This window comes from Barbus barbus, assembly GCF_936440315.1.
Source record: "Barbus barbus genome assembly, chromosome: 10".
NCBI classification, from domain to species: Eukaryota; Metazoa; Chordata; class Actinopteri; order Cypriniformes; family Cyprinidae; genus Barbus; species Barbus barbus.
In genome coordinates this window covers 10,200,519-10,219,892 of record NC_136738.1, presented here as the reverse complement: position 1 = coordinate 10,219,892, position 19,374 = coordinate 10,200,519, and the positions used below count along the sequence as shown (strand labels likewise).

Sequence of the window (19,374 nt, the reverse complement as noted above, 5' to 3'; positions counted from 1 at the left end):
GTTCCAAAACCTATTGAGCTGCCTCCATAAGCAGTATTTTAAGGCATCATAGTCACAATTTCAATGCAAAAGCCACCACGTAGCAATGTTTGTAGCCTTTGTAGAGAAGCCAATGTACTGTGCTCAAATGTACCACATTGAATTTAAAAAAATGCTGTAAGTATTCCAAGATATCAGACATAGTTGAAGTTAGTTCCAAGTCAAGAAGGTATTAAGGTTAAGATTAAGTTAAGGCTGGAATACACTACACGACTATTAAAAAAAGCAGAAACAGATTTTAAAACAATATGCATCAAACACTTTCCAACTTTGCAAAATTTATAGGAGGAGAGTATTTAAATGAATCACGCAAGGTGATTAAATCCCTCCAAACGCATGAGGGCGCTGTCTCCTGAATTCTAACGTCCGGTTCTACCCTCTCCTGATCTTCCTACATCATCCACTAGTGTATTTATAGGCCCAGTTGGCCAGCGCACTTTTGCGAAGTCTTGCTTATCGTTTTGGTTCTTAGCTGTCTTAGTCTTCTCTGTGTATGACCCTTGTCTGCTTGACACTGTTTCAATACATGTACCTCACAGAAGACATCGCCACAAGTGGATCCAGCGGAGGCCTCTGTGCAGGCAGCGTTCTCGTCTCAAACAGCCATGTTTATTGATCACTCCTGTCTCCTGGAACCTGATGGATGAGATTTGGCAGGCTCTGCTCCAAGAACCTACGCCCAACCAGTGCCCCGATGGGGTGACCTTTGTGCCTGAAGGTCTGCAGCAACGAGTCATTCAATGGGCCCATACCTCTCTAAGTTCGGGGCATCCGGGAGAGAACCGGAATGTACAGCTGGTCCGTACCAAATTCTGGTGGCCTTCTCTCACCCCTGACGTGACTGCATTCGTGAAAAGCTGCTCAGTGTGTGCCCAATCCAATTCATACAAGTTATTACCTGCTGGCCTTCTCCACCCTCTGCCCATCCCCCGGTGCCCCTGGTCACATGCGAGTGTCGATTTTATTACAGATCTACTACCCTCACAAGGGTACACCACAATCTTCGTGGCCGTTTGTTGATTCTCCAAAGCATGTCGCCTCATCCCTCTCCGTAAGTTGCCTTCTGCCTGGGAAACTGCTGAGGGACTCTTCCATTATGTATTTCAGTTCTATGTCATACCTGAAGATATTGTGTCTGACCGTGGCAATTTATTTCCAAGGTATGGAAATCCTTCTGTGAACTGCTCCAAATCAATGTCAGCTTGACTTCCGGATACCACCCCCAGTCTAATGGCTAAGTCGAGCGACTAAATCAAGAAATCTGATTTTTTCTGAGATCTTACTGTAGTCACAACTCACAAGGTCCCAGTACCTTGCATGGGCAGAGTATGCTCATAACTCCCTTAAGAAACCTGCCACAGGCCTGACCCCCTTTGAATGTGTGTTGGGCTATCAACCTCCTCTCTTCCCCTGGTCTGGGGAACACTCTGACCTTCCAGCAGTCAATCACTGGTTCCAACGCAGAGGCCAGGATTGGGATGGTGCTCACATCCATCTACAAAGAACTGTGCGACGTCAGAAGATGCAGGCTGACCGCCATCATCGTCAGTTCCCTAGTCTCCAACCGGGACAGAGAGTCTGGCTATTCACCCGGGACCTCCAGCTCCACCTTCCCATCAAGAAACTCAGCCCTAGTATGTTGGCCCCTTCAAAATCTTACAACAAATAAATCCTGTCTCGTATAAACTATTACTCCCTGCTCACTATCAAATCTCTCCTGTCTTTCATGTTTCTCTGTTAAAACCGGCTGGAGAAAGGGGTTGCCGACCCAGGGACGATCTAACTCCTCCACACCCGCTGGTACTGGACGGCCAGACTGCTTACTAGGTCCACTACCTTACTGGACTCTCGTCGAAGGGGCCGACGCATGTACTCGTAGACTGGGAAGGTTATGGGCCGGAGGAGCAATCCTGGGTGCCTGCAAACGACATTATGGATCCTTCTCTCATCACAGACTTTCATACCAACCATCCTGACCGTCCACACCCCAGACCTCGGGGGAGACCCCTTTTGACAATCCCGGCACCCACTCAGGGGGGGCCTAAGGGGGGGGGGGGGAGTACTGTTATATCTGCTCACACACCTGCCACTCCCTCCAAATGCATGAGGGAGCTGTTTCCTGGATTCTAAAGTCTGGTTCTGCCCTCTTCTGCTCTTCCTACGTCATCCACTAGTGTATTTATAGGCCCAGTTGGCCAGCGCACTTTTGCGAAGTCTTGCTTATCATTTTGGTTGTTAGCACTCTATCCTCCAATTTGATACTGTTAAGTTCTTTGACACACTCTGTATTGTTAAAAGTGCTATATAAATAAAGGTGACTTGACTCTCTTAGTCTTCTCTGTGTATGACCCTTGTCTGCTTGACTCTGTTTCAATACATGTACCTCTGCACATGGATCCTCTCGGGTCTCCTGAGTCTCCCACATTACAGAAGGTTTGTAGTAGTCAGTTATTTGCTCCATTATTTAACACCCCAAAAACAGTTGTGTTGTTAGATTTCGCACACATTCTATTACCATCGGCTCTGTTTGTTTGTGACCCAGCACTAATTTGTGATGCTCTTGATATATTGGGTTGATCATTATGGATGTGAGCTTGTAGCATCTGTGTTCTTTAATTACTTTACAGAACTTTCCCTGGCCCTATGTGTTTTAAAATTATCTCAACATGACTGAATGGAATCAAAGTCTGAGACTTTACCCATCGACTTTACCCATCATTACGTGATTTTCTGTGAAATCAACTCAGATTGTACAAAATCTGCAAACTCACTCTGAATTTAAGCAACTAGTACGGACTAGTCCAGACTACAAATAGGAGAAAAAGTCTTGGCAAAAATCATGTAACGTATTCCAGTCTTTAAGATGCTGCCTTAGAAAGGAAATGCAGATATAGGCTGCTCATTATGTTTTGGAACGGAGTCTATCTGACCTTGTTAAAGAGATTCCCTGCAGTTATTCATAAAGATGTATAAAATAACATTAAATAATTGATGTCCATTAAGCACCAATTCTTTGGTTTTATTAGAATGTAAAGCTGTTCCATCATCAATTTAAAATGTTGTCTGGGAAGAGGGTGATGCATACTTAATGATGTGGCAAGTAAGACAGAGAACCAACAATTCCCCACTGCATTTCTGCATTGATCCCTGTACAGTATTTATTTAGCAATAAGATCATATTTGAAGCAGCCTCTGTGCTCTCTTTAAGGTGGCTGTTTAAGTGATACATCTACTACAGCCATTCAAAGAGAGAACAACGGAACAATTGGCTGCATAGTAAAGCTAAAAATAAACCAAAGGTTATGAACAGACTAAAAACAAAATGATCTTCCCTGGACAGGATATTTGAAGATCTGTCTCCAGTAGATTGAATTATGCACATGTAAGAAGTGTGGTGCTGCACAGCAAAAATGTAGACTGAAGTAGACTGAATCTATTTTTGCTACACAAAGCAAAACATTGCCAGATTCACATTCATCTATTTTTGATATAAGTAAACACACTTTTACCTCGGCTCACAGGATATTATACTTTGAAAGTGTGCACAGTGTGCAAGAAGCAACGTAATATCATTTTGCAAGTATGCTATACATGCTAATAAATCACTAGTGAGAATTGGTGGCTGAACTAAAGTGTTACCAAAATTTAGGGTATATGTAATCACTGTGGTTGTAATTTTGTAAGTGTCATTTGTAAGTGATCTCCATACATTATATACATGTACTCTGATGCTGATGTATGAGAGATGTTGATAATTGCACTTTAGACAAAATAAAATAAAAAAAAAATTATATTTTAAACTGCCTGGTTCTTGTCATCATTAGACACCTGGGGTCGACAATCGCGGATACGCGTTTTGTGGCAGATTTTCCTGATAAGGCAGAAATGAGCTTGAATTACTCTGCCGTTTTTGATCGTACAGATAAGAGCAATACACCATTCAAATCTGTAAGGGGTCTACTTTTATTTGTATACACTCATAATAACAACTAAACGTTGTGCATTTGAAGAATAAAGAAAACAAACAGGGTGCCTCTCTGCTTTCTCCATCTCCGCAAACTGCTTTTAAAAATGCTTCACTAAAATTAACTGTAACTCGGCGAATTCTGAACACACAGACATGGGCGTTATATCTATAGAAAACATGAAGTGTCTACTTTCTAATGAAGTAAGTCATATCAAAAACAAATATTCTGTGATGAAGTAATCTGTATGAAACCAACATGATGTTCAGTCTTTCCCGTCTAACTCATTATCTCTAATGTCGTTCATCGCGGCTACTGTTCGTTTCTGGAAGAAGACGCGCTGAGTAAAGGCTGGATTTCCCTCAAAAGAAGAACAATATTTCATCCAGAAGAGAAGATCGATCTGATGAGTAAGTAATGTTTCTTTTTTACATTAGTTAACGTGTTATTGTGACATAAACTTGAACACATCTAAGAATGTTTAGACCATGTTTATTATTAATAATCTGTTCACAAATATATTTTATTAGCGTGCTTAACAATAACAATTAGTTCTCAGATATAAAATATCCTTTTTTTTATAGTACAAAGTACATCCTTTTATAGTACAAAGCATGCGTGAGTCTATGACTGCAGAATCATATTTTCTATACTATAAAATCATACATGATGTTCAGGATGGCTATATGACTACAAAATCATAGTTGGGTTTTTCCCAAACTATAATTCCTGACTAAAATGTTTGAAATCCAGTAAAACATTTTGAATATGATGGGCAATTCATTGTATTTAAATTTATTAAGGCGCGGTGATGTTTTCATGCTCTTTATAAAACAATAGAAGTAATCTGAGAGTACACTGTAACATGATGAATGCTACAAGTCTAAGTATGTTTAGAACATGTTTATTATTGATAGCCTACTCTGTTCAAAAATAGATTTTAATAACGTGCTAAACAATAATAATTCGTTTCTCAAAAATAAAATGTCTTTTTTTAACGATAGTACAAAGCATGCGTGAGTCTATGGCTACAAAACCTATATATATACAGATGCTCCTGATATAAACATGCTCACAAATGTTTTTTTTTGCTTGTTTTTTTTGGTTGTTTGTATTTTATTGAATCAGATACCTGCACCACAGATGATGAATCCTGCTGACTTTCAGTCTTTTCAAACTGTTTTCCTCTGAGAGCGCTGCACCAACATCAGATGTTCAACTACACTGATATTCTATGATAAAACAAGATCTTTGACTACTGATTATGTTTTTTCTTCTTGAATCCATGAAAAGTAGCAGAAACACTTAAATAACACACGTATATATCAGGTATGATTTTCTTGTTTCACTTGTTGAACAGAATCTGTTGCAGGAATGACTCAAGTCTGTTCACATCTCTGTAGTTAGATCAGTGTGCACAATAATGTGTCTTTGACCTTCATTGTGTATGTTTTGATTATACTGTGTTGTAAATAAAATACAAATAATAAAAAAAAAAAAACATTTTTTCAATCTCTTCACATTCTCTCTTACCTGCCTCAAAGTCACAGTCACACTGATGGGCCATTAGGACAGGGCCCTTTGTCTATCAGGTGAAAATCACTTAAAATTCAAGGACATTTCCACTCCCTCGCATATAGGCTTTTGATCACAAAACATGTCTTTAAAAATTTAAATCAATATATTGTTTTCTGTGAGCAAATAAACAAGATGATTTTCACATCATTTTGAAGCAAAAATTCTAGGCTACAAGATCCAGTTCTCAAAAGTCTTGTGAACAATTGTTCTGTATGTGTTTTATGTGTTATTAGTGTTATTAGACTTTAGCAATTTATATTTTTATAAGCAACTGAAAAAAGCACAAATGTCAGGGCATGTCAAAATTTCTCCAGGCCCCCAAAACACCCTCAGACCCCAGGGGGTTAATGTTAACCTTCATGTAAATTCCTGAATAAGGTATTTTTTATTTTTATTTATTTATTTATTTTCATTTTATTTCTTTTTATTTCTTTTAAGAATGTATGCTTGTTTAGATATTATATTTTGAGGTACAGAAAGCTAAATTCTACTTTAGTAGACATGAAATTGCTGTCAAATGTCAATAATAATTGCAAAAATGAGGCTGCTGTCCCCACTAATGTCAGAATAAAACCAGAGGCGGACAAAGTATACATCTCCATTACTTGAGTGAAAGTACAGATACTGCTGGTCAAATATTACTCCATTACAAGTGAAAGTTGTAAAGGCAGATTTTTACTTCAGTAAAAGTACAATTTTAAGCTTAAAGTACTTGCATTTAAAAGTACTCAAGTACCAAAAGTAAAGTTCCTTTTTTTTTGTCAATGCACTGTTTTATTTTTGTTGTATGTAATACATGCAATACCTCTGAAGCAACTTACAATGCATTACACCTACTGAATACACCGACTAACTTGTAGTATCTTTGGAATAAAGAGCTTTTAGAATGTTAAAAACTTATAGAAATAAAAGAAGTGAGTTGACAAAAAAAAAATATATATATAATAAAAAATAACACCCCTGCCCACCCCCACAAAAGCAGGATGGTAGTGATCTCTCACAGCTCTGGCAGTGTGTAAACACATCTACGTGTAGCCATTCATCCACATTTGAACTGAGGGGACAGTGAAAATGCTGTAAATACAGACTGAAAAAAAATATCAAAAATCAAACCTGCTTTAAAACCCAGCAAAACAACTGTAGCTGTATAACTTTACAACAGCAACACTGCTTTAACAAAAAAGCAAAACAGCAAGATTTATTTGACATCATCACTCTTGCGGTATGTTGATGTCATACATAGAACACCTGTGCAGCGCTGCTTCAAGTCAAACACCAATATTGTGTCTAATACATACCACAATATAAACTTCTTAATATTGAATGGTTGCAAAAACATATCACATTTGGGAAAATGACTTTACGTAACCCGACAAGAGTGATTAGTGGTATGCTGTCAAAAAAATCACATTTTCGAAAAAAATAAATAAATACTCACTGACTTTCAAAGCTGCTGCATAACGACTTTCTACTTCGAGGACCTTGAAAGAAATGTAGTGAAAAGTGCAATATTTGTCTTTCAAATGTAGTGAAGTTAAAGTCACAAGTTTCCAGAAAAAAAGATACTCAAGTAAAGTACAGATATTCAAAAAGGGTACTTAATTACAATACTCAAGTAAATGTACTCCACTACTGTATGCCCTTGCTAACAACACTGATTGTGACATTTATTTGTGTGTTTGTGTGTGTGTGTGTGTTTGTTTGTTTCCACAATGTTCTGCATTATGAAGTAGTATAAAATCGAGCGTAGCTTTAGTTCTGGCAGGTCACGTTAGTCAAGCTCGCATCAGCTGACTCTCAGCTGATCCCCTTCTACCTATAGGAATACGACACCTATCTAAGCATTCATATATAATGTTGTCAGTATTATCAGCAGTTTTCGCATTGCTCAATAGAAAATTACCCTCCTCCATCCCCAACTCCTCCTCTGTCAGTAAGGATCCAGCCTTCGGACTCTCTTTTGAATCAGACAAATTCAAAAATGTGTACATAAAATTATTGAACTTTAACAAATCTGCAATACTTCTGTTGGTTCTGTTCTGTTTACCCTGGGGGGTTATCACTGCTCTCCCTGCTCTCATCCATGCTAGGCTGCATGGATGCACAGGGAGTTCTTGCCCAGAACAGAACCATTCCGCCAATAAAAACTATATGCTAATTGTCAATCATCTTTGACGATAGTGGTCCTGACAGAACTATTGATTACATGCCAGAGGAAGTGGAATTCTTCTTCACATTATATTAGGCAAAATAGGAAAAGATTCATATCAGAAGATCAGTGATATACTGTGCCAATTACATTTTATATCTAAGATATTTGCTAGCCAATAAAGTTAAACTTTGTAATTATCTAACTAATTAGGATAATGAATATGTAATAAGGCAAAGAGATAAAGATCATAATTATCAAACAATTATGGATCCAAAATCATTATAGTGCACTTTGGTACATGCACTGTATATGTGCATTACTGAAATGTATAAAATTCCCTGTTTTAAACTGAACTTCCATGTTCTGTTTTAGGTCCTTAACCTTTAGATAACCACCCCTCGCCATCAGGGCTGAGCTAATCACTGCTGATAACCTCAGTAAGAGAAGATCTTCAAATTGTCTCGACCTCATAAAAAAAAATCTAGTATAAATAGCCGACAGACTGCAGTGTTTCTAAGCCCTGCTCTTTCAGCCCTGTGGCTGCTTAGACCTCATCTGACTGTTTAATACCCTAATAGCTTTCCTGCCATTATTATATCCTGAATGCATGGATACAGATTGTATTTCAGACAGACACAGGCTTCCTGTTTGTCCACTTTATTAGAGGCAACAAGCAGACCACAGAGTCTAAATTTGTAACAAGGCAATTGATGTACTTGTGCTCTAAAGGTTTAGAGAAAGACTGTGATTATGGTTGCTGGTGGACCACATCTAAACCTGAAAGCAGCTTACGGTACGAGTTAAACCTGTTTACCAGGCAAAGCGTTGAAGCGAGGACAAGGATCTGATAGTGCTGGGATTAAACGGTAAGAAATGAGCAGCTGGTGAGCACACTTCAGGAGATTTCACAATCAGAAAACAATGACAAGTCATTTCATTCTGAAATAGGAATAGAAATGGAACAGATATTTCCATATTTTCATCTATTAAAGAAACGATTACTCTTATGTTGTGTAAAACTTGCAAACTTTTTTTGTAATATACAGTATACAGTCAACGAAAGTGTTGTGAAGATTGATTTGATGCTTAGTAAATAATGGGGGGGGGGGATCCTACAGATCCCCTAAAGGAAAAAATTAGGGGTGGGAGGAAAAAATATTTTTCAAATGATTTGCGTTCTCTCGCAAAACTTTTGCATTCCTTTGAGAAACTTTGCGTTCCCTCGCAAAACCAGTTGAGTTCGGACAAACTCTTCCTGTTTACTTTACTTTACAGCAGTGGTTCATACAGCTCTGTGTTCACAATAGAGCGGTTCATAGAGTTTTATTTTGAACTTAGTCTCAAGTATAAAGAAATACTGTCAGTGCATATTCAAGGCACGATTTTGGGACATTCTAAAACGCTTAATGTGGCTTAATGTTTTAAAACATTGACACTGAAGGATCAAATTTGATAATAATAAATATTGATAAAATGATCAGGATAACATTAATAACATTATTAATAATATTACTATTAATAAAGAAGAATAGCCCAGAATATGAACGCAACGCCCTGCACACTAAGCTTTTTCTCCCCCATAGAAAATGCATAAGGTAGGCTAATGAACGAAGACGGTGATTTAAAAATGCACAGTTTACAGTTTATATTACGGAGAGAAAAGCAGCTGAACCCAGAACGGAATGCAGTTTCACATGTTTTCTCCCTCGTAGACAAAATATAAAAAAAAAAAAAAAACGCTTTGAAGGTTGCTTTTCTGTGCATAGTGTATATTTTTAATAAAATAGCTATATAAAATATAATAGCTATATAATATATATATATATATATATATATATATATATATATATATATATATATATATATATATATTTATATTAAGCCACGTTAAGCATGCTTTTCTATGGGGGAGAAAATGCTTATCACTTAATTTCACAAATTCACAAATTTTATGACTAATATGTTAAATGATTTAAAAATATATACAAATTAATAACAGCACCACCTCTTAACGTATTCTGTGTTTCGGAGCAGCATACAGACTGAACAGTGGCTCAAAACCGCTGTATGAGCAAACTACAGCTCTCGGCTGGATAAAAGAAGCCAGTGTCATACTAGTAGCCTAAAGTTTTGATGGATTACAATTGTAATCAAGGTAAAGATGATTACAGTGACATACAGGAGTCGTGCATTAGGCACGCGTGTGTCCGTTATTATTGATGCGCAAACTAACCTTAGTGTGCTCTCGGCGCACTGTTCACTAAAACATCATATTTCTGCTTGAACACAGATATATTCATGTAGACGTAGTTGAATACAGTGAATGTTTTAAAACAGATGCTTGCGTGTTTTGGAGACGTTTGTGAAGATAAGGTGGTTATGTACATATGGGCATCAGATGCTCCAGAAACAGACCCTATTGCTTGTTCTGACAGAGGAACTATTCACTGATGACGTCGAGTCGCCTTCAGATCGCTGAGTTTCCGCACATTCAAAATGGTTTCATTTTTCATTTGTATTTTGGTGTTTAATGGTTCTGAATGGATCCGTAGTAGTTTATATGCAGTCCTTTGGCATTTCCCTGTGGTTTTGTTTGGTAAAACAGGTTGTGCTTATTTGTTACTGTATAATTGAGCTTTACATAATTTTAAGTTGTATAGAATGTCAACAGTGACATTTTTTCAAAGTATGTTTGCAAAAAAGAACATGGAATGTTTAAATCTAGCTTGAATTTGTTTTGTTTAAAACTAATTATATGTAATTGGAAAGTAATAACACTAGAATACAAAGGTTTTAGTGATTAGAAAAGGTTTGGCTTGCAGTATCAATTTGGAGAGGAGGGGGTCTTGGAGTAAAAAAGGTTGAGAACCACTGCTTCAAGTAAATGCAGGACCAATTCTACGGGGGTACTAAGAGTTGAACATAATTTTTTTATAATTTAAAAAACAATAATAATAATTAAATTAATGCAATATAAAGATACATCCCAACAAGCTTTATTTTTTTATTTGATATGTATTTTATTATTTATTTATTTTTCACTTGGTAGATCTTGGTGAGTTTCTCTTTAGAAATGAAGATCCCCACACAAAAAGTGTGGTCACCCCTGCTGTAAACAGATTTGGTATTTTTAAATCACTGTCTTCGTTCACGAGCCTACCTTAAGCGTTTTCTATGGGGGAGAAAAATCTCAACATGCAGGGTGTTGCATTCATATTCTGGGCTATTCTGCTTTATTAATAGTAATATTATTAATAAAGTTATTAGCCTAATAATTTTATCAGTATTTATTATTATCAAATTTGGTCTTCCAATGTCACTGTTTTAAAACATTAAGCCACATTAACTGTTTTAGAATGTCCCAAAACAGTGCCTTGAACTAATCACTGACTGTATTTCTTTATACTTGAGTCCAAGTTTAAAATAAAACTTTATGAACTGCTTCATGTGAACATAGGGAGCTGTATGAACCACTGCAAGCTGTAAAGTAAACAGGAAGAGTTTGTCCGAACTCAACAGGTTTTGCGAGAGAACGCAAATATCTTTGCGAGAGAATGCAAAAGTTTTGTTAGGTAATGCAAATATCTTTGCGAGAGAACGCAAAAGTTTTGCGAGGAATGCAAATATCTTTGCAAGAGAACGCAAAACATTTGAAAAATATTTTTTCCACCAACATATACTTTTAGGGGCACCGTAATATCCCTTTAAAGCAATATACTTTTTTAATTTAAAAACCTTTAACTGCAATATTTAGAAGGTTTTGTTCCTGGATTTACCCAATGTTGATATTTTTTGTTCTAGAAATGAATGTGAAATAATGCATTATTTAGATAATGCATATTTAAAGCTGCAGTCCGTAACTTTTTGGGGTTAAAAATGTTAAAATTCCGAAATCAATATTTGAGCAAGTAGGGGAGACCGGGGAGTGTTGTAACACGGGGTTAGTTGTAGCATGGTCAGTTTGACAAGTCAGAAACGAGCTGTGGTCATGTCATCAATATCATACACTCCATTCACAATTTTAATGTTACAGAAGAAATGGCATGTGAATGTGAGCAACATTGTAGATTTTATGACCAAAAAAATTATTTTCAGGAAGGAAATATTTTTCAATAAGATAATTTTTTTGCCTAGCGTTAGGCAAACGTTTTATTGACTAGAAATCATTGTGTTGTAGAGACAATCTTTTGACTTACAAAACCTAAAGTAGCTGTTTCTCTAGTTTAATTTGATACTTTGCATTCATGCTAACTTAAAACCCACATGCTAAAACAGTTAGCTATGTTATGGCTGCTTGGGGTGGGGATAGTTGTAACAGTTCATTAAAAATGTTACAACCAACTCTTAATGATTACAATGAGTCCAGTTATCACATCCTCTATTGAGGCAAAGTCGTGTGAGGTTTTTATTGCACATCAAGGGATTTATGTAAAATGTGTTTCCATCATAGTTTATGCACATAACCTTTTATTGGACAAAAACACTATCCGCCTCAAATGACCACATATGTTTTTTGTGCACATTTTTAGAATTTCTTCACATCTTGACATTTACATCCAGCATTCCAAAATTCAGATAAAAATAGGTAGATGGCAACACAGCTAGTGACTGAACCCTTATGCGACAGCAACACAGTACACACACACACACACACACACACACAGACATCATCCCTGTTCCTGTCTGTTGTGCTGCTGAAAGGTTTGCGATTGTAGCTCCGCTTTTTTATTGAATCTTTACCTTACTTTCACTCTCTGTTGTTTAAAGTGATAATATATAACTTAATTCCCACCATATTTCTGGTATTATTTATCAAACTAATTGAACTAATTTGATCGTTCGCTTTTAAAACCGCGAGTGCAGGGCGTTAGCATACGTTAGCCGGTTAGCTTGTTACTCGCGGTTCCATTCGCCTTTCTATTCACGCCTATTATTGCTTTCTTTTTTCTCGCTCCGTTTTCATTTCTCTGTCGCTCCATGAGTTCATCAAACAACAGTAGTAAGTGGTAAGATAAGTTGGTATCATTCATCAATCACTGTGAATAATGGCTTCTTCTCCTGGTATTGTTGTTTGCACCGCTTGCGGACAATTGGACGAGTTTTTGGGGCAGACTTGATCTGTTGAAAAGAGATGGTCTTCATCCCTCCTGGGGTGGTGCCGCTCTTCTCTATAGAAATATGGCACATAGTCTTAGAGTTTGTACTTGACTAACTGGGGCCCAGGTCAGGAAGCAGACAGACTGGCTAAACCGACCATCAGCTAGCCGCCTCACGTCACAGAAGTCAGTTAATTCTCAGCACATAGAGACTCCTTCACCTAGATATCACACTATAGAGACTATGTCTGTTCCCCGAACTAGAAAGTACAGAAAACGTCCAAACCAAATTAAGAGTAACAATTTAATTGATGTTCAACAAATAAAAAATGTTTACAATACAGAGAAACAATTGATAAAACTTGGCTTACTGAATATCAGGTCCCTTTCTACAAAAGCACTTTTTGTAAATGATTTGATAAATGATCATAACCTAGATTTGCTCTGTTTCACAGAAACATGGCTAAAACCAGATGAATACATTAATTTAAATGAGTCTACCCCCCCCAAGATTACTGCTATAAAAATTAGCCACGTCCAAAAGGTAAAGGGGGAGGTGTTGCTACAATTTATAGCAATATTCTCAGTATTTATCAGAGGGAAGGCTTTAAGTATAACTTGTTTGAAGTTATGGTGCTGCGTATAACATTATCTAGAGAAACACGTGTAAATGATAAATCCCCTGTGATGTTTGTACTGGCTACTGTATACAGGCCACCAGGGCACCACACAGACTTTATTAAGGAATTTGCTGATTTTCTATCTGAGTTAGTACTGGCTGCAGATAAAGTCTTATTTGTTGGCAATTTTAATATCCATGTTGATAATGAAAATGATACATTAGGATCAGCATTCATAGACATTCTGAACTATATTGGGGTTAGACAACACATTTCAGGACCTACTAATTGTCGAAATCATACTCTAGATTTAATACTGTCACATGGAATTGATGTTAGTGGTGTTGAAATTCTGCAGCAAAGCGATGATATCTCAGATCAGTATCTACTCTTGTGTAAACTCCATATAGCTAAAACTGTAAATTATATTCCTTGTTACAAGTATGGTAGAACCATCACTTCTACCACAAAAGACTGCTTTGTAAGTAATCTTCCTGATTTATCTCAATTCCTCAGCATAACCAACAGCACAGAAACACTTTATGATGTAACAGAAACTATGGACTCTCTCTTGTCTAGCACTTTAGATACAGTTGCTCCTTTACACTTAAGGAAGATCAAAGAAAACAGTCTGACTCCGTGGTATAATGAGCACACTCGCACCCTAAAGAGAGCAGCCCGGAAAATGGAGCGCAGCTGGAGGAAAACAAAACTAGAGGTATTTCGTATAACTTGGCAGGAAAGTACCCTATCCTACAGAAAAGCATTAAAAACTGCTAGATCTGATTACTTTTTCGTCTCTTCTAGAAGAAAACAAACATAAACCCCGGTATTTATTCAATAAAGTCACTAAATTAACGAAAAATAAAACATCAACAGGTGTTGGCATTTCCCAAGAGCACAGCAGTAATGACTATGAACTACTTTACTTCCAAGATCGATACTATCAGAGATAAAATTGTAACCATGCAGCCGTCAGCTACAGTATCGAATCAGATAGTGCACTATAGATCCCCTGAGGAACAATTCCAGAGGAAGAATTGTATAAACTTGTTAAATCATCTAAACCAACAACATGAATGTTAGACCCTATTCCATCTAAAATACTAAAAGAGCTGCTTCCAGAAGTCATAGATCCTCTTTTGGCTATTATTAATTCATCATTGTCATTAGGATATGTCCCCAAAACCTTCAAATTGGCTGTTATTAAACCTCTCATTAAAAAAACACAACTTGACCCCAAAGATTTAGTTAATTACAGATCGATCTCAAATCTCCCTTTTCTGTCAAAGATGCTAGAAAAGGTAGTATCCTCACAATTATATTCCTTCTTAGAGAAAAAATGGTATCTGTGAGGAATTCCAGTCAGGACTTAGACTGCATCATAGTACTGAGACTGCTCTCATAAGAGTTACAAATGACCTGCTTCAATCATCTGATCGTGGTTGTATCTCTTTATTAGTTCTATTGGATCTTAGCGCTGCGTTCGACACTATCGACAACAACATTCTTTTAAATAGACTAGAAAACTTTGTTGGCATTAGTGAAAGTGTCTCAGCATGGTTCAAATTGTACTTATCTGACCGCCATCAGTTCGTAGCAGTGAATGAAGAGGTATCATATCGATCACAAGTGCAGTATGGAGTACCTCAAGGCTCAGTACTAGGGCCGTTACTTTTCACGCTTTACATGTTACCCTTGGGAGATATTATCAGGAGACATGGTGTTAGCTTTCACTGTTATGCCGATGATACTCAGCTCTATATTTCTTCACGGCCCAGTGAAACACACCAAATTGAGAAACTAACAGAATGCATAGTCGATATAAAAAACTGGATGATGAGTAACTTCTTACTGCTAAATTCTGAAAAAAAAACAGGTGTTAATTATCGGCCCTAAAAACCCCACATGTAATAACCTAGAACACTATCTAACACTTGACGGCTGCTCTGTCAATTCTTCTTCATCAGTTAGGAACCTAGGTGTGCTGTTTGATAGCAATCTTTCATTTGAAAGCCATGTTTCAAGCATCTGTAAAATTGCGTTTTTCCATCTCAAAAACATATCTAAATTGCCACCTATTCTCTCATCATCAAATGCAGAAATGCTAATTCATGCATTCTTGACCTCAAGGTTAGATTATTGTAATGATTTACTGGGTGGTTGTTCGGCACACTTGATCAACAAACTACAGTTGGAACAAAATGCAGCAGCTAGAGTCCTTACTAGAACCAGGAAGTATGACCATATTAGCCCGGTTCTGTCAACACTGCACTGGCTCCCTATCAAACATTGTATAGATTTTAAAATCTTGTTAATTACTTATAAAGCCCTGAATTGCTTAGTTCATCGGTACTTGAGCGAGCTCTTATCACATTACAGTCCTCCACGTCCGCTGCGTTCTCAAAACTCTGGCCATTTGATAATACCTAGAATATCAAAATCGACTGCGGGCGGCAGATCCTTTTCCTATTTAGCACCAAAACTCTGGAACAATCTACCTTACACTGTTCGGGAGGCAGACACACTCTGTCAGTTTAAATCTAGATTAAAGACACATTTCTTTAACCTGGCTTACACATAACACACTAATACACTTCTGTTATTCAAATCCGTTAAAGGATTGTTAGGCTGCATTAATTAGATCAACCGGAACTGGGAACACGCTCCTTAACACATGATGTATTCGTTACATCGTAAGAAGAATGGCATCTACGCTAATATTTGTCAGTTTCTTTCTTATTCTGTTTCTCAGTCGGTGTCCGGATCAGATGGTGGATCGGCACTGGGAGATTATGTCAGCGGTGCTGATCGTCAGCTGAGGTCGGACACCTGGTTAAGCCCCGGGGACATATCCCCAGTGAAGACCTCCACTAAAAACTAAACTAAAATAACTAAAATATAATAAAATACCTAACTACATAATACTATTATTGATAGAAATTGCAACAATATAAAAATAGAAATATAATACATTTATACATTTAAAATTTTAATTAAAACAATGAATAAACAATAATATCCTGTCCAGAGGAGAACTGCCCCCCCGACTGAGCCTTTTTTCTCCCAAGTATTTTTTCTCCATTCTGTCACAGAGGGAGTTTTGGTTCCTTGCCATTGTCGCCTCTGGCTTGCTCAGTTGGGGACACTTAATTTCTAGAGATTATCATCAATTTGATTTCACAGATACTATTTAAACTAAACTGAGCTAGACAATGACATCTCTGAATTCAATAATGAAATACCTTTAACTAAAAATTGAGTGTTTAATCTTATCATTATACATTACTGACACTCTATCCTCCAAATTGATACGGTTAAGTGCTTTGACACAATCTGTATTGTTAAAAGAGCTATATAAATAAAGGTGACTTGACTTGACACACACACACACACACACACACACACAAACACACACAGCAATTGTTTTTGTGCTAAATTTAAAAGGAATACAATATGTTTTTATCAGTTTAAATGGCTCACTTTATTCAAAAATTATTATTTTTTTGTTCTTCAATAACGTTTTTGCATAAATTGGAAGTGTGGGTCTTATTTCAGCAAATTAATTCACACTGTTACATCTATCCCCAGCCTGTGTTACAACTCACCCCAGTAGTGGGATAGGTTATAGGTTATACAGAACTCTTTGTATTTGACATTAACTCACATATTGTGTGATTATGCAGTATACACCCAAATGAGTTTTATTTGTAGTAGACAAATGTGGCTATGATATATCAAAGTTCTAGCAAAGATCTAGCAAAAACAACCACTGAGTTACTGATGCTCAAACAAAAAGTGTTACTACCATCCCCGCTCTCCCCTACATATCCAGCCAGTGTTCAAAACGATACCCTTACTTTAGCCCGATTCACAACAGTTAGCTTATAATAATGTTTTCTAATTTGAGTGGTACTGGTAGGTTTCCGCGTCTTTCGAGAGAACGTATCACATGTGAGGATCCTGCAAGTGCCAGATCGTTTATAGCCTTTTCTCACAGCAGCTGGAATAATTAAATGTATCATTTTGATGGTGGATTGTAATTCTATTAAAGTTATTATATAAAATTATATGTAAATTGTATTCCAGTTTTAAATATGTTTCTGATTACAGACAACCTGGGATAACACAGGATTTGTATTTAAAGACAACCAGTTCAAAGGGAGCATAGTTTGCTTTTTGGGTTAAAATTATTTATTCATATGAAATTCGAATGGTATGACAATTAGATTAGATTGGACAGAAATTTAAATCTAGACGCTAATACACACTATGCTCATTGTCACGCAATGCTGATGTTGTTAACATTAATAATTTGAGAATAAAGTAAAACAATAATAATAATTTGCATGGTTTGATGTGATATGAGCTAACCAATCATTAGATTGAATTACCATTGGTAGCACGATTTATGGTAATGCTTTTTTCCTCAGTTGGTCAGAACAAGCATGGCAGACTTGTTACGTACTTGTTCAGATGGCAATATATGGTGAAAAATTCTTATTTGGGTCATATATTCCAAGACGTAGACTAGAATCTGTGACTACCTAGTACAGGATTCACACCGGTGCGGTGAGTGACAGCTACACATTCACCTCAAAACATTAGATTCATCCACGCTGGAGCCGTGCCGTAACACCGGATCACAACCCCATGCACGGAAGATAATTCCGCACAGAGCTGCAATTCCAGGTTTTCAAAAAGAGATGGCAACAAAGAGGTAAAACTTATGGACTTCAGCTTTAAACATTACATTTCAGAAAACCTGTAATACTAAACTATTGTCTTAACATACTATGATAAACTGGGGAAGTGTGGTGCTATCTATTTGATTAAAAATTTTACTATAAACCAGTAGTTAAATCATTATTTCCTAAAAATGTTGTCATAGCTCTCAAATGTTGTTTGTGTTTGGCACATTCAAACTTGGCAATGCATTGCAAGGTTGGCATTTGCCCTCACACACATTGCAATTGGAATACATTGCAAAACATAACATCTCAAACGCCCAAAGCACACCGGTAGTATTTGTCAGCACGCTGCCCACAAGGCTATCGCAGGTGCACAGTGTGTAGAAAGTATGAAGTGTGGACACCTGCATCCCATGCAGGTAGATAATAAAACTCTGTGATCTGTTAAACAGTCAGACTCACCTCTGAGCGCAGGCAGGAGTGAGTGGTCCTTCTTGTTGTCGCATTTGTTGCACTCACTGAAGTACAGCAGCAGGAAGACGTCCACTAGCACCCAGACCAGAGAGGTGGTCAGCACCACCTTACAGTACACAAAGCGTCTCATGAGCCCCTGTGGCGTCAGGACCCCACAGACGGACAGATGAGAGGGACACAGGAGATGGGGCAGGGGGCTTTGTGACAGGACACACTCTGAGACGTCATCCCACTGAAAGATGACAAGAAAAGCATAAATATTAGTTGGATCCTTCTTTGCAAAACTCTTATATAGAACAGATACACTATTCATTTAGAAAAGATTCATGCCAAAACATCAAACTGAGTTAAAGACCAAGTCGGATCAGTATAATAAGCAAGTCTGAAATAAACCCTGATTCTCGGTTCAGTGTCATTTATCTACTCATTGTAAAAGTCAGATCAAAAACCACTCTCAAACAGGTAATTTGAGAGATTACAGGTAAGAGTATGCAAGAGTATGCAGATTTTAGCAGATTATCACTTTTACCATAGTGCATGATTTGTAAATGAATACATTTTGACATTTGCATCAGATATCCAGCTCCATATGTACAGCTTTTCTGACATAGTAAACTTGCTCGGTAGTTCACCTGATACAGCATAAAACTTTCAACACCACACATGGGACATTTCATTTCCGAACTGCTGAGATACATTCAACAACTAACGGTTTAAAAAATTGCCAGGTTTCACATTCATCTGTTTCAAACAAAACAG

The 19,374-nt window shown here is 37.2% G+C and overlaps 1 protein-coding gene across 1 annotated transcript in view; it reads right to left on the bottom strand.

The window, feature by feature from the left end:
* The window catches only part of LOC306875915 (polypeptide N-acetylgalactosaminyltransferase 13-like), a gene marked incomplete at both ends in the record, with an annotated part of 92,841 nt that extends 74,096 nt beyond the window's left edge, over positions 1–18,745 (bottom strand). The window contains one exon of the mRNA XM_079426728.1: positions 18,604–18,745. Within this exon, the coding sequence (XP_079282854.1) occupies positions 18,604–18,745 (142 nt within the window). The remainder of the gene's footprint in view (positions 1–18,603) is intronic.
* Positions 18,746–19,374: the final 629 nt, after the last annotated feature.